This window comes from Coloeus monedula, assembly GCF_965178545.1.
Source record: "Coloeus monedula genome assembly, chromosome: 20".
NCBI classification, from domain to species: domain Eukaryota; kingdom Metazoa; phylum Chordata; class Aves; order Passeriformes; family Corvidae; genus Coloeus; species Coloeus monedula.
Genome location: NC_138800.1, coordinates 8062616 through 8077183, shown reverse-complemented (window position 1 = coordinate 8077183; position 14568 = coordinate 8062616). Strand labels below are relative to the sequence as shown.

Here is a 14568-nt window from a genome sequence, read left to right as displayed (position 1 = left end):
GCCTTTCATTCTGTCTGAAACCAGCAGCCGAGCTCTGGGAAACCTGGATCTTTTGGGGGTTGGATCTCATCCCAACCACGGCTGTTTTTCTGGATAGAGTGTAAAAAAACAAAGGGCCTCTTCCGACCTGTGGTTGTTGTTGCAGAGCCGCCACTGTCACAGTAACCACCGAGAGCAGCTGATGTTACAAAGCGCTTGCAACTCGTTACAGATGTTGTATCTCACTGTTTTCATTGCAAATAACGTGCCTTACGTAAGGACAAAGAAAACCCCAGCCAATGAGGCACCTCAGTTTGCACTAACACTGCCCTATTTACTATCAGGAGACCAATAAAGATTTCCTCTCTGAGTCACACCACTGGCTGGCTCTTCCACGTGCCGTTCATTGCTGGGTGGGGGTGTTACATGTGGGGTTACTGCTGCACCCCCACCTCCGGGCAGGAGCAGCACACACGGATTTCCAAAGGTTCCTGCCTGTCCTGAACTCACTCAACTCGCTTCCCAGCTTCCAACTTCCTTTCCAGCCTCCGGCAGCACGTGGCAAAACCAGCAATTCTCCCGGGACTAGGAGAGGGCTGGTGGCAAAGCAGCCAGAGGGAAGTGATTTCCTGGATGCTGGAGGCTGCTGTGCAAATCCAAAGTGCCAACAGGCAAGGCTGCAGCCACAGAACTGGCAGCTTGGCTCAGGAACAGCTGTGTCCAGTTATTTCAATGGATAACTGAAGTGGCTCCTCCTACCGCATCTTTATACGGCCACTTCCACTGCCCAGTGGAAGAAAAAACAGCAGGGAGGGAATACATTCAAAAGAGAAAAACAAGGGTTTATTACAGATCTTACAAGACCCAGATCAGAGGTCCCTTGTCAGCGCTCTGAGTGCGCTCCCAGCTTGCTGAGCTTCTGCAGGAGGGTGCTGCGCAGCTCCTCGTGCCCCACGTTGTCCGTGATGGACTCCAGGAAGTGCCTCTCGTTGGCTCTGCGCAGCGCGGCGCAGGGAGCCGCGTCGGCGCTGCTGGACGCCTCGTACTGCGACAGCACCTCCAGAGCCACCACCAGCAGCGGCTCCCCGCAGCCCCCGGCCGGCAGCATGGCAGCCACGTGCAGCAGGTGACAGAACATCTGGATGCACACAAAGGACACCTCCTGCGTGCCGGCGCCGTCCTCGGCGGGGTGAGACGGGGCTCTCGCCGTGGCCTTGACGGAGGCCAGCAGGTCGGTCAGGCTGGCGCAGTACAGCTGCACCACGTGGAGCCAGGCCTCTGGCGGCAACCAGGAGGAGCAGCTGGAGCTGCAGAGGAGCTGGAAGCCCCGCAGGAAGAGCACGGAGAGCTGGAGGTGGCGGGCGAAGGGGCGGAGGTTGAGCAGGGGCATGTGCTGCACGTACTCCAGCGTGTAGGGCACGTGCAGCACCTGCCGCTGCAGCAGCTGCTCCACCACGGGCGCGAGCCTCTTCCACTCGCCGTGGCTGCACCAAGGCAGCACCTGGATGAGGGCCACCAGGAAGCCCTTGCTGAAGAGATTCACTTCTTCAGGGTTGTCCACGTTGACGGTGAGCAGCGCCAGCATCGTGTCCCTGAGCGCTGGGGACACGCAGCAGCACTCCATCCACGCCAGCAGCCCGCTGCCCGGCCCGTAGGCTGGCAAGGACTGGGATGTCCACTCGTCCTCAGGGAGCCTGCAGATCTCAAACAGCGTCGCCGGGACCTCGTTCTTGAAGTGGTCCCCGTAAAGCTTCTTCAGACGGAGCCCGACAGTCCAGTCCAGTGGTGCCACCTTCCTGTGGAGCCAGGCCAGTGACTGCACCCACAGCTCCAGGGAGGGGACGGTCTCTGGTCCCACCAGCTCGCACAGCTGGCAGAGGATGTTCAGAATCAGGTCTTTGGTCTCCAGGGAAGGGAAGAGCTGCTCCCTAGGCTGATGCCAGTATTTGGTGTAACCATCCAGAAGTTTGCAGAGGCTGAGGAGAAGTGGGAACGGGTGGCAGGATTTGATCCAGTGCTCTTCTGAACAGGACGGTATTCCCAAAACCTTACTGAGGATCTGCAGGCTCAGCTCAATCTGAGGAGAGTCTGACTTCAAATAGGGAAGGACAAAGGCTTTGGTCACCTCTGCAGGTGACACAAGTGGGGTGGCTGAGCCTGGCTGCATGAGAAAGGCCAGGAACTGAAGGAATTGCTCCTCTTCCCTCGCCGTGGAAAGCTTCCCCCACACTGCCTCCTCCAGACACCTCACCACCAGGCTGCGTGGCCTGCCTGGATCCTCATGGCTCTCCAGGAAGCTCAGTGCTGAGAAGGAGCAGAGGATTTGGGCGAGGAACTGGTGTGCTCCGAGGTTGACCACAGCAAGATGACAAACCTGCTTCACTGTGGCCTCGGGGTACAGCAGCGTCAGCCTGGCCACAGAAGCCACAGCCCTGGTCAGGCCCTCATCAGACACACTCTTTGTGATCTGGTTGAAAGTCACATTCAGGTCCTCCTGGAACCCGTCCCTGACAACCTGCACGTTCTGGGACAGACCTTGGCCACCCCAGGACGCCAGGACACCTGAGATCACTTGGTTTTTATCAGTTAAAGAAAGCTCAGTGTAACACTCCACGATGGCTTTGGTCACTTCCATCTGCAGCTCTCGGGCCTCCTTGTCATGGTGGGACGTGGAAAAGTTCACCAGCATCTCCAGCAGTTTCAAAACTAGCTCAGGGTTCTGGAACAGAGCTTTGTTTTTCACAAGGCACTCGACCCAGGCCTTTGAAAAAGCCCAGGTCTTTTCAGATGCAAAAACAGAGCACACGTCCACATGGCGGTCCAGCCTTTGGGCAATGATTGCCATGGCAACTGAAGACTCGAGGCTGGTGTCCAAACCCTTCAGGACAGCACTGGTGTCCCTGAGAAAGTCCTTGGTGAGCTGTGTCAGCTCTAACACCACCTGTGCTTCGCCCTCCCCCAGGTCTCCGGTCTCTGAGAGGAAATCCAGGTTCTTCCCAAGCGTGGTCAGAGTGTCCAGGAGCCGGTAGCTCTCGTAACACAACTCCTCAGAGCCCTTCAGGGTGTCCTGCAGCTCCTCTCCCCAGGCCTGTAAGAAGCTGCAGAGCAAGTCCAAGCCAACAAAGAGCTCCTCACGAGAGAGTCTGGTCAGGGGCAGGAGGCTCACGCTTCTCTCTGCTTCCCTCACCTTCTCTGCCAGCCCGCAGGGGTGGTACTGGCTGTCAGTGTCACTGCCCCAGAGGCTGACCACGGCACTGACCTTGGCCAGGTACTCTGTGATGGGCAGGGGGCTGGCCCCTGGCCCCAGCCCAGAGGACAGGCACAGCAGCTCAGCCAGGTTGGCCAGGGCGTAGCACCTCAAGCGGGGCTGGGCAATGCTGCCTCGGATCTGCTTTAACCCCTCCAGCAGCAGCATCGGCAGCCCAGTGGCACCTGGGGGGTTCCCAGGGTCACCCTTGAACCTCTTCGGGGGCTGCAGACCATCCTCCAGGGAGGGCTCAGCCCCGTGCTGATGTATGAGAGCGCTGAACGCAGACACCGTCGCATCCTCCTGTCCCTCCTTGTGCTTCATCACCTCCCACCACACGTCCAACAAGAACCTGACGTCCGACGGGGATGTCTCGCTGGAGATGTACTGCACCAAGTTCTCCAGCTGTCCCCGGCACACATCTGGAGGCAGCGCCAGCAGCAGCTGCACGAAGAGCCGCGGCACTCCCAGCGCCTTGACCAGCTCGAAGAGGGCGGTGTGGTTGACATCGGGGATCATCGCGCCCACGGAGAAGAACCCGTCATCCTTCCAGCCCCATTCCAGCGAGGCGGCGGGTGGGGCGGGCAGCAAGATTTTCGCCCAGACGATGGCCACGGCCTCCTTCTCCCAGAGGCCGTGGCCCAGCGGCGAGGGGCAGCGCTCGCCGATCTCGCGCAGCGCGTCGGTGATGGGCACGCCCGCGCGGGGCCAGTCGGCTTTGCGCAGCTCCCGCAGCGGCCGCGGCTGCAGCAGGCGGGCGGCCAGCAGGAAGCCGCCGTGCAGGATCGCCGTCTCCTCGCCCACGGCCCACGGCCCCGCGGCACAGCCCGGCCCCGGCCCCGCGGCCGCCCCGCGCTCCGCCGGCTCCATGGCGGCGCCGCGCTCTGACGTCACGCGGGCGGCGCGCTGACGTCACACCGGTAACAGCGTCCCCCCCCTCCCCGGCCCGCAGCGCCCCCTGGCGGCGCGGAGACGGGCAGGATCAATCAATTAATTAATTAATTGCCGTGCTCCAATTTAATTGGATGAGTACGATTCAAACCCGTCGTTAAACGTGAATTTAAAAGCTCGGGCAAACTCGCAGCGAGGGATTTTTCCTGTTGCAGCTCAGAAGTGCCAACACTGCTGATCCTGGCTGCTCTTCCCTGTAAAACTCATTTCAGTTTCATGATGAAAACCTGATTTAAGATACTTTATTTGAGGTTCTCATCAAGAAGATGATAAGCCAGGCAGCATACCTGGCACAGAAAATGCCAAGAATGACTCCCTGTATTCCCAGCTCTCATTCCACCAGCAAAAGCAGAGCGACCTCATTCCAGTGGAATAAACCCTGCCCTGCGACTTCCAGAGGCAGCTTCTCACCAAAAGCTCATTGCAGAACTTATTTCAAGCTGCCCCCTGGCAGCAGGCAGTGCAGCTACAAACCACAAAGCACAGCCTCAGCTCCCTCCTGCAATGTGGAAATCTCCTTGGGAAGGGGTTTGGCAAGCTCCTTTCTTTGTTCCTAATAAAGGGATGCACTCCCTGTTCCCTGCTCCAGCTCCCACTGGAGAGGGCAAGGAGTCACAGCTACCTGAAAACCCTCTCCCAGCCTGCAAATAAAGGACAGCTAAAGCAAATTAATCAGAAAATAAGTGAATTAGAAAACACCATCTCTATTAACCTTTCTTTCAAGTATAACAGCAACAGAAATGTGAGGTTTTCTTGACTGATGACGCCTGTTATGAAGCCAAGGGCTCAGCCTGCTCCTTTGCTGCACAGCCCTGTTGTTTGGAAGGAGAAGATGGGATTTGCTGGAAGGGAGAGAGCAGCAACCAGAGACATCAGCTTAAATCAAACCAAAAAACCACCACGGGACACTCCAGCACCCTCTGATTGGGAGGGCAGTGCAATTGGCATTTTTCTGGAAGAACTCCAAGGCACAGAGGAGCAGCCCAGTCCATTGCTCCAGCTAAGCTGAAACCTTCTTCATGTTGTGTTCAGCAAACCACTTGTCACTGTTGTCTGCAGCCATGGCCTGCACAAAGACAAGTGGGAGTGTGGTCAGAACAGGAGGAAAGCTCTCTGCAGGGATAAATCATTTTTTAGCTACTTGTAAGAAGAACAGACACTGAAAACCAGTGTTCTCTGCCACAGCAAGTAACGTGACCATGCCCCAAGGGGAAGGCTGGAAAACTCCACCCAGGGCACTCAGTGAGCTTTAAAAACGGATTTATTTTCCTTACCAAGCCTGGGCAATTTGCTTCTCCCAAAAACACTCAGCATGGAATGAAAATTGGATTCTACAGGTGTCTCTAATCAGGAAGAAAATGAATGTGCAGCCACTTACATCATTCAACAGCTTGTCACCATTAGGGTCCACCTTGGACAGCTCTCTGAATGCTTCATCTCCCACAAAACAGATTTCATGGCCATCCTAAACAGGAGCAGCTCAGTCATAACCAATGGCAGAGAGCATTTAAACCCAATTTAATCACTGTTTCCAGTATTACTCACAGGATCAGCCAGAATAACCACTTGCACCGTGGCTTTGCCAGGCGTGTCCAAGCTCACCAGAGGCGTCAGAATTTTCTGATTCTCCTTTTTCATCAGGGCTTCGATGCTTGGCAGCTTAAAACAGAAAACCAACCAAAACCATCCCACTGCCAGAAAGATAAGCAAACTATCTGCTCAGAGATATTCTGTTCACATAAAAAAACTGCCTTCCCCAGCTGTGGGGTTAAGGAGAGGCGTGAGGGAAGCGTGGCTGTTACCTCGTCCTTGGCGCAGGAGAAGGCGATGCGCCCGAACGCCGTCCCGTGATCCACGGCCCCTCCACCAGCCTTCAGCTCCAGCTTGCACTGCAACAGGGAAAAACCCAGCCTGGCTTCTAGGGACACTGCAGCTTTTTCTCCAGGATGTGGGTGATTCCAAAAATCTCCCATTCACGCACTTCCCAGCAAGGCAGAATCACCAGAGCAAACCACAGCTTTGCTTTTTTTAAAAACGCAGTTGAGTGTACACAAGCTTCAACAAAAACACTCTTAATTAAGTGCACAGTTGCTTTAATTAAGAAATTTTTTCCTTTTAAGATGCTGTTCTCATAAAATAAGAAGTTTTCATGGCGAAGTTTCCAAGGACTGACCTGGTTATCAGCGTAGCCCAGCAAAGCCCTTTGTTTCTCCTCATCCTTCTCATATACTTTCATCCCAAGCAAACCAGACCAGTAGCTCACAGACTTCTGCAGGTCTGAGACACCCAGGGTCACCTTCCACACAGGATCTTGAGGATTGCAACAATTTCAAATTAGTTACAAATGTATTATAGGTTTAAATGCAGTTTTGCATTCTTGAAAAGTAACAAAGGAATGATAAAAAAGTGCTGTTTTATAAAATCCCATCGAAATAAACACACAGCCCACTCTGATATCCCACTGGTAAATCCTCCTGAATACCAGTAAGGGTGAGGGTAAATATTTCACCTTGCTTGAGCTGTTCCTTGTCTTCCAGGTAGAACTTGTACCCTCCCGGGGCTTCAGCTTCAAAGACACCAGAAGTGACTTCTTTGAGGGGCCACCCCATCTTCCTGGCATTGCTCACAGCCTGGCTGGACACCACAGTGATGCCCTAGAGAGGACACAACAAAATTCACGGGGTGGCTGCAGAGACATCACCTGTTTTCACACAGGAAACGTGAGATCTCCACCTGCTGCCAGCCACCAAATCACAAAAAAATGATTAATAATAAATATAAGAGTGTTTTGCTAAGCATTCCGTGTTGGATCTGGCAGCCAGTACCAGCTGTCCACACACACAGCAGAGGCAGAGCTCAAGGAATGCTTCCTGGACATTAAGTGAGCCCAAATCTGCTCTGGTTGCTGCTCTTCTGACCTGGAGACAACCACAAAAGCAACACTGAAGTGTTTAAGAAACCAAAGAGCATAAAAAAGCAGCTGGTACAACCCATTTGACACACAAGCTTCTAATTATTGATTAGTAAATAAGCTTATCATGAGAAGGGTTGGCTGCTTGGAGTGGAACTCACCAGGAAGTCATTGCCCAGGCGATATTCTCCAATGCCATAATTGTAAGTCAGCTCTGCAACAAAGTGGTTGTCCTCTGGTCCGTAGCCCACCATGGTCTTGCTCCATTTTCCATCATAAGGGCTGGAAGATCCGTATTGTCCACATTTTAATGTCACGAGTATTAAAAGTAACCACCAAGAGCTGCAAGTATTTGCGTTTCAAGGAGGAATTGCATTGTTAGAGTGAAATAATGGCATTTTGACCCCGGGCTGTCATTCATGGCCGTGTGATAAAAGCAATTCTACATCATTAACAGCTCTTGCTTTAAGAGCACAGGCTGCTCATTAGCTGCAATTATATAATCACTTCCTTATTGCTAAGTAGGAAAGGGCACCAAACTGTCAGATTCCTTCCATTTCAGAGAGAAATGCATTCCTATTTCTCCTTTCTTTCATTCCTCTGTCTCTATAAAAGCTTTTGGGGCTACCAGGAGGGATTTTTAACTCAAGAACCTTGACAGTGTCACACCTATATAAATAATCATTGGAACTGAACGTAGCGACTGCTAAGCTTAGAAATAATTTGCTACAGTTAAGTACCAGTCTATAGGCGTGACATTTATGTTCAGGGTAAACATCACACCTACACAGAGCGAGGGGCTGTAGGTTCCAAGGGAAGCAGCCTAATAAAGAACAACACAACCCTTACTTTCCTGTGAGCTACCAGCTGGCACACGGGCGGTCACGGCGGGCAGGGCACTCACCCGTTGCAGCTGGCCTTGCAGCCCTCCTCGAACTCCTCGTGCCTCAGCACCTTGAGAACCACACAACGCTTTGGGTTGGGAGGGGACCTTGAAGATCACCTCGTTCCAGCCCGGGATCCCTTCCCTAGGCCCGGTGAAGCGGGCGAGAAGAGGGTGAGCGCGGGCAGGACGTGGCTCCCATTTCCATCCCCATTTCCATCCCTTCCCCTGGGCCGCGGTCCGGGGACACGGCGGCCGCAGAACCGCCCGTTCTCCGGGACAGCCCCGGCCCGGCCCGGCCCTCCCTGGCCCCGCCGCTCACCCTCATGCCCAGCAGCTCCCGGTAGAACCGCGCGGTGCGGGCCCGGTCTCCCACTTTGAACACGAAGTGCAGCGCCCTGCGGGAAGCCATGACTGCGGCCGTGACGTCACGCGGCGCGGTGACGTCACCGGGCGGGGCCGGCGCGCGATGGCGGCGCTGGGCCGCGCGTGGCGGGCGCTGCTGAGGCCCCGCGGGGCGCGGGGGGACGCGGGCGGGCGGCGCGGGGTGCGGGCGCTGCGGCGGAGCCCCGTGCGGGTGCTGCAGCCGCAGAGCGCCCGGGAGCGCCCGCAAAGCCCCGGGGAGCGCCCGCAGAGCCCCCGGGAGCGCTCGGAGCCGCAGCCGCCTCCGCCCGCCGTGGAGCGCTGCGCGGCCGCGCCGGGGCTGTGGTACGAGAAGGCGGCGCCCGGGGACCGCAGGATGGGGTGAGCGCGGGGAGCGGGGCCCGGGCGTGCTGCCCTTCGTAAAACTCCCTGAATGGGAGGGGAATTCCAGCCTTGGGAGGAAGCGGGGAGACTGACACCCGCTGCCGGGCTGGGGGTACCGGGGGTGCTTCATAGAACCGGGGAGTGCATGGGTTGGAAGGGACCTTAAAGCCCATCCCGTTCCACCCCTTATCGTGGGCAGGGACACCTTCCACTATCCCAGGTTGCTCCAAGCATCATCCTGCCTGGCCTTCGACACTTCCAGGGATCCAGGGCCTCACCACCCTCACAGAGAGCAATTCCTTCCCAATATCCCATCTAATCCTGCCCTCTGGAAGTTCAAAGCCATTTCCTTTTGTCCTGGCACTCCAGGCCCTTGTTGAAGTCCTTTTCCAGCTGTCTTGGAGTTCCTTCAAGTACTGAAAGGTGCTGTAAGGTCACCTTTCCAGCCTTTCCTCTTAGGAGAGGTGCTCCATCCCTCGATCATCTTTGTGACCTCCCAGTGAAGCTCTCAGGGGCTGGTGAAGGTCAGACTGAAGGTGGTGTCAGCATCACAGCCACATCTCTGAATAATTTCTCCACAGAAAAGTGGTGACTATTGCCAAGTCAAAGAAATTTCGGGATAATCATGGGAAGATTCTGCTGGAGGGGCACAGGCTGATCAAGGATGCACTGGAGGCAGGAGCTGTGCCACAAACGCTCTTCTTCAGCACTGTGGGGCACCTGAAGCTGCTGCCTGAGGCAGAGATAAAACAAGCCAGCTTGGTTAAGGTGAAATTTGAAGACATTAAGACCTGGTCTGACCTTGTGACTCCTCAGGGGCTTCTAGGTAAGTCGCCTCTGAAACAGTTGTAACACTGCCCAAAGGGAAGCTTTTCATATTTAGGATAATGACTCTTAATAATCTTTCTTTAAACACAGCACAATGCTCCAGCTCTGCTGGAAAATAAGTTTTCCTTGCAAAGTGACAAACTCTGCTCCAACTTCCTTTAGGTGGTGCTTTTCCTAACACTTCCTCCAGCACATATTTATTGAAATTTGGGCCAACTCTCACAGAGCAGGCCTCTCCTTGGGGTGGGTCAGTCATAAACCTGTCACGCTTCATTTCCTCAGGCATCTTTTCCAAGCCTGACCCTGCCAAGATGTCCTACCCTGCAGCTCAGCTCAACAACTCCCTGCCACTGCTCCTCATCTGCGACAACATCCGAGATCCGGGAAACCTGGGGACTATTCTGAGATCTGCAGCAGGAGCAGGCTGCGAGAAAGTGCTGCTCACCAAAGGTAAGAGGAGAGTTTGAGTTACCTGGGGGTAAGGCAGGGAATGAGGTGCTTGAAGATGTTCCCCAGAATTTGTAAGGAGTGGCTGGCGTGGTTCACTGTGGCTGCTGAATCCACCTTTGAGGGAGTCCCTGCGCTGTCACTGTTTCTCCCTTTTCCTTCCCAGGCTGTGTGGATCCGTGGGAGCCAAAGGTGCTCCGTGCAGGAATGGGGGCTCACTTCCGTGTGCCCATCATTGCCAACCTGGACTGGGAATCTGTTGCCACCAACCTTCCTGATGGCATCCAGGTCTGCGTGGCCGACAACAACAACCCGGATGTCCCAGCCAGGACCACATCCGTGCCGAGAGGAGCTGGGTCTGCTCCTGACAGCCCAAAAGCTCCTGTGAAATCCAGCCCCAAGGCTGCTCCTGAGCATGAGGATGAAGAGGGAGCAGCAGGAATCCCAGAGCTGGCTGCACAGCATTACTACGAGGACTGGGCACAGACTCCAGTGGCTGTGGTGATTGGAGGGGAGACCCACGGCCTGAGTCCGGCCGCGCTTCGGCTGGCAGCCAGCACGGGCGGGAGGAGACTGGTCATTCCCGTGGTGCCAGGCGTGGACAGCTTGAACTCTGCTATTGCTGCTGGCATCGTGCTGTTTGAGGGCAAGAGGCAGCTGCTGTGGAGGCACAAGCAGGAGGATGACAGGCAGAAGCTGCCTGTGTCAGGCTGAATTGCTGTGGTTTGGGTGCTGAAGGAGCACCTCTTCCCTTTGGTTACCTTGAGAGTTAATAAACGAGCAGCTCGGGCTGTTTGGTTTGTAATAAATGAGTATTCAAGGCTGGAGCCGTGCTGGGATGAGTGCGTGGCTCCCAGTGGATGTGGTGGCCACATGGTGATGCTAGAGAGAAGGGAAGGGTGATCACAGTGAGGAGGGAAAGGCTGAGTAGCAGCCCTGGCCTCACCTCAGCCGGTTCCCCCCTGCTCCAGCCCTTTCATCCAGCAGATCCGTGGAGACCTCAGATCCCTCGTCTGTGCTGGCCCAGCCAGGCTGCTGCTGACAGCCTGTGTCCTTCCCAGCCTGGCTGCTGGGAGTGGTTTTGGGGTCAGGAAGGCCAGGTTGCTGCCACCTGAATGGGTGCTGCCTGTGCTTACCCAAACCCTGTCCTCCAGCAATCACTCCAACCCTGCCGTGGGCGAGGCTGGCTGGGGGTGGCTGTGGTGTGGGGTGTCCGAGCTCCAGCACTCCTGATCACACCACTGCTGGGAGGTGCTGGGCTATCCCTGGAACTGCTCACCAGTCAGTTCATCACTGCTGAACACGGGAACAACCTCTGAAACGTGCAGAACACAGGCTGGGTTTATACAGCCCGAGCTGGCGGCTGTTCCCAGCTCCTGGCAGGGTGGGAAGCTGCAGCAGGATAAAAGGGGAGACCATAATCCTGCCATAGCTGACTAATGAGCTGAAAGGGAAAAGCAGTGGCTTGCACAACACGCGCTATTCAGGCTGGGACATCGGGCTGGGAACGCTGCAGTGGCTGCCAAAGGGCTCCCTCCCTCCTGGGGAGCTCCGCCCCACCCCAGCAAACCAGGCACAGGCAGGGGCTGTGTGAGCCCAGGGGGGAATCCCAGGAGCCAGCGATCCATAGGGTCAGGCTGGGGGCTCCTCTTCCCCCACACAGGCTCCCTCTCTGACAGCAGGACAGGCAATCGGCACCTCCGGGGACGAGGTCATTGTAACAGTTTTATTACAAAGTTCCAATCACCATGTACAGTTTTTACAATGTCACTTTTTCAAGGGCTCGGCTGTGCTGCTTGGGTTAGGGAAGGGAGGGTTTTTTCCTTAGGGTTTGGGTTGGGGGTTTTTTTTTGGTTATTTTTTTAAAGAACAGCACCATTTACGTTGAGTTTGGGACACACCTACGAAAAACAGCTCAATCAACTAACACAGGGGAGAAGACAGTTCATACCAGAGAGAGGGACGAGAGGGGACAGGGAGAGCACAAGGAAGAAACAAGAGGTGAGGGCAGCCCGGTGGTGATCCTCCTCCTGGCTCAGAGTGGGAGGGACAGAGGGAATACCCACCCATGGCAGGGGGATGGACCCTGACACGAACAGCCAGTGCTGCCTAAGGCTGTCGGTGCTTGGAGTGAGGGGTGGGAAACCCACGAGGGAAGGTCTCACCCCCAGGAGGAAGAGCTTGGCTGTGCCGTGGTCTTTCAGAGGTTGTCAGCAGTTAAGACTTGTCTTGGCCTTGTCAGGGCACTTGCGTGGGAGAGAAAGGACTGGCCAGGGGCGATGGGGACAGTTTCCTTATTGCTTCCTGGAAGTCATTTAGTCAGCAGGGGTGGTAAGAAAGGAAAGAAGGGGGAGGAGGAGAAAGAAAAGAGCCCCAAGAACCCCACCCACTGCCTGATGCATACGTTGGGAAGAACACCATGCAAAAAGATTTGCCTGCTAGCTAGTGCCGTGTATAAAATAACAATACAGTAACAGTTCTGGCCTGGTTATTAGAGAATATATCACCATGAAGCACAAGCGAAGTCTCCAAACGCCAACAACTCCCTGCTGAAAGTGCATCTCGAGGAGTTTGCTTAGGAGAAGGATTCACTGCGTAAAACAAGGCACCACAAGAAGGTTGGATACTGGGTCGGGCGTGAGGACACGCTGGAGAATCCACAAGCGGCGGAAGAGAGACCTAGTTTTAAATAACGTCTGTTGGCACAGAGGCCCCTTAGATGGGCTCGGGTTTTAGCTTGTCTGCTAGAAAGTCGCTGACAAAGGCTTCCACGATTTCGGGTGTGATCTCCTCCACATCCATCACGTACTTGGCCCGGGCTGACATGTCCAGGATGGTGAGCAAGGGCGCAGCCTCGGGCAGGTTGGTGTAATCCCGCAGGGAGTCGGTCATGTCGTCCTGGAAGCCAAAAGGAGAAGGACAGAGGAGTCATCAGCAGAGCCAGGACACCAGGAGCAGTTTGCTGCTGCCACAGTCCATCCCAAGGGATTGGGCCTTGCACCAGCACTGCAGGACCACGAGCACAGCAAGCAACACCCATGTTGCTGCCTGCTCTGCTCGTGGGTTGTGTCAGAACTAAACAGGGTTGATTTATCCTAGGCTGGAATGGGACACGCACTCCTCCAACCCCTGCTTCCAGACTGACCCACTGCCCCGGCCACCCAGGAGCCTCTGGGACATCCATAGCTCGAAGAACTGAATGTGAGGACTGCCAGCCCTTTGGCAGCACAGCCACCTCACTGCTCACCAAGGGTGGATACCAAAGGGACCCAAGTGCACGCCTGGAACAAAGCAAAGAACAGGAATGGGATGAAGTCTTGTGCTTTGAGCCAACAATGAGACCCCATCAACAGGTCCCAGTGTCTGGGCACACACAAGAGCACCAGGCTGCTTGCAGGGGGAGAGGGCTGCCCTCCCCTCACCCAGGCACGGCTCAGCTCTGGCCAAAGGCAACGATTTATCCCTCCCGAGGCTGTGGGATGCAAAAAGCCGGCACTGGTGCGATTCATCACCAAGCCCACGCTGTGCCGCACCCGGAGCGAGGCGTTCCTGCGCACCCCTTCCGAGGGGCAGGAATGGAATCCATCCACCTGGTTGGCGGCCGGGGCTCTGCAGCGCGTGGCGGCAGCGCTGGGGAGCTCCGGTCGCGCCTCCCCTTCCTTTGCAGGGGTTTCTGGCGCAGCTGGACCACGTGGCTGGAAGGGCGAGCAGGGCTGGGCTCGTCGCCTTGGCCACCCCCCACCCAGGTGTCGGGACGCCTCGTCCTTTATTTACAAAGGCACCAAGGAATATTTTTAATCAATGCAAAATCGGTCCAGACAGCGCTGGGAGAGCAATGGGAGGCGCCTGCTCCGGCCATGGCCGGGCTGCTTTGTGCGTGGGGGCCAGCGGAGCCCTGGGGCCAGCGCTCCCGGCTATTGAGGTGACGGATGAATGGGACGTGCCGGACGCTCCCCATTCTTCGGGCCGGCCGCTGCAGGGCCGTCGGGAGCTGCATGAATAGCAGCAATGTTTCAGCTACAGCCGGCGAGCGGGAGGAAAACGCTTCGCAGGCTCTGGGGGAGGGGGGAAGGTCTCGGACCCTCCCAAAATAGCCCTTTCCAACAACGGACTTATTCAAGGGTGCGGGGTTGAGCTGGGATGCTCAGAGACCCGTTATGGTGGTGGGAGCGGCTGCACAGAGGGGGCCAGTGGGGCTGTGGGTGGTGGCAGTGGGGGCCTGTCTGGCTGGGGGGGGCCTGGGTGTGGCAGTGGGGACCCTTTTGTCGCAGGGCGGCTCCGGAGGGCTCCGCGCAGGGAACGCTGCGGCTGTGACGTGGGCGTGCAGGGACGGAGCAGGCGCAGCGGCTGCCACCTGCCCAGGCCCTGAGCAGTGATATGGGAGGGGAACTGCAGGCCTGGGGGTGCTGGGAGCTTTTTTGACCCATAGACAAAACCTTCATCTGCCAGACTGCTGCAGGGCAAAGTGTCTGTGCGGGGGAAAGGGAGGCCAGAAGTCCTCCAGTTTTCCCATTTCCCATTCTCTCCAGCAGATCTTTGACTGTGAGCACTGCAGCCGGCACATGCCTCAAATAC

At 56.1% G+C, this 14568-nt stretch overlaps 4 protein-coding genes across 4 annotated transcripts in view; 1 reads left to right on the top strand and 3 right to left on the bottom strand.

Moving 5' to 3' along the window:
* Positions 1-800: 800 nt before the first annotated feature.
* On the bottom strand, positions 801-4096 carry GEMIN4 (gem nuclear organelle associated protein 4; the record flags this gene model as incomplete). The annotated part of the gene is made up of 1 exon (XM_082294627.1): positions 801-4096. One exon carries the CDS (start codon positions 4094-4096, stop codon positions 863-865), a length of 3234 nt encoding a protein of 1077 aa, XP_082150753.1. The 3' UTR covers positions 801-862.
* Positions 4097-4574: 478 nt separating this feature from the next.
* On the bottom strand, positions 4575-8403 carry GLOD4 (glyoxalase domain containing 4). The gene is made up of 9 exons (XM_082294538.1): positions 8294-8403; positions 7993-8042; positions 7250-7370; positions 6687-6831; positions 6351-6487; positions 5980-6066; positions 5723-5836; positions 5556-5642; positions 4575-5243 (listed from the first exon to the last, which is right to left on the bottom strand). The coding sequence occupies exons 1-9, from the start codon at positions 8381-8383 to the stop codon at positions 5178-5180; spliced, it is 897 nt and encodes a 298-aa protein (XP_082150664.1). The 5' UTR covers positions 8384-8403; the 3' UTR covers positions 4575-5177.
* A 181-nt stretch (positions 8404-8584) lies between these two features.
* MRM3 (mitochondrial rRNA methyltransferase 3) lies at positions 8585-10820 on the top strand. The gene is made up of 4 exons (XM_082294634.1): positions 8585-8715; positions 9300-9544; positions 9829-9996; positions 10160-10820. Exons 1-4 carry the CDS (start codon positions 8711-8713, stop codon positions 10705-10707), a joined length of 966 nt encoding a protein of 321 aa, XP_082150760.1. The 5' UTR covers positions 8585-8710; the 3' UTR covers positions 10708-10820.
* An 895-nt stretch (positions 10821-11715) lies between these two features.
* NXN (nucleoredoxin) overlaps positions 11716-14568 on the bottom strand; it is a 47795-nt gene continuing 44942 nt past the window's right edge. Inside the window, exon 8 of the mRNA XM_082294574.1 lies at positions 11716-12891. Within this exon, the coding sequence (XP_082150700.1) occupies positions 12709-12891 (183 nt within the window). The 3' untranslated portion in view covers positions 11716-12708. The remainder of the gene's footprint in view (positions 12892-14568) is intronic.

Excerpts from the sequence above, each read along its gene's own strand:
- MRM3 (XM_082294634.1), top strand. Across the intron at positions 9,545-9,828 it reads GACTCCTCAGGGGCTTCTAG|GCATCTTTTCCAAGCCTGAC; the intron begins GTAAGTCGCCTC and ends TCATTTCCTCAG. Across the intron at positions 9,997-10,159 it reads GAAAGTGCTGCTCACCAAAG|GCTGTGTGGATCCGTGGGAG; the intron begins GTAAGAGGAGAG and ends TTTCCTTCCCAG.
- GLOD4 (XM_082294538.1), bottom strand. The coding sequence starts at position 8,383 with ATGGCTTCCCGCAGGGCGCTGCACTTCGTGTTCAAAGTGGGAGACCGG. Across the intron at positions 8,043-8,293 it reads GGGAGCTGCTGGGCATGAGG|GTGCTGAGGCACGAGGAGTT; the intron begins GTGAGCGGCGGG and ends GTGGTTCTCAAG. Across the intron at positions 6,832-7,249 it reads GCCTGGGCAATGACTTCCTG|GGCATCACTGTGGTGTCCAG; the intron begins GTGAGTTCCACT and ends TGTCCTCTCTAG.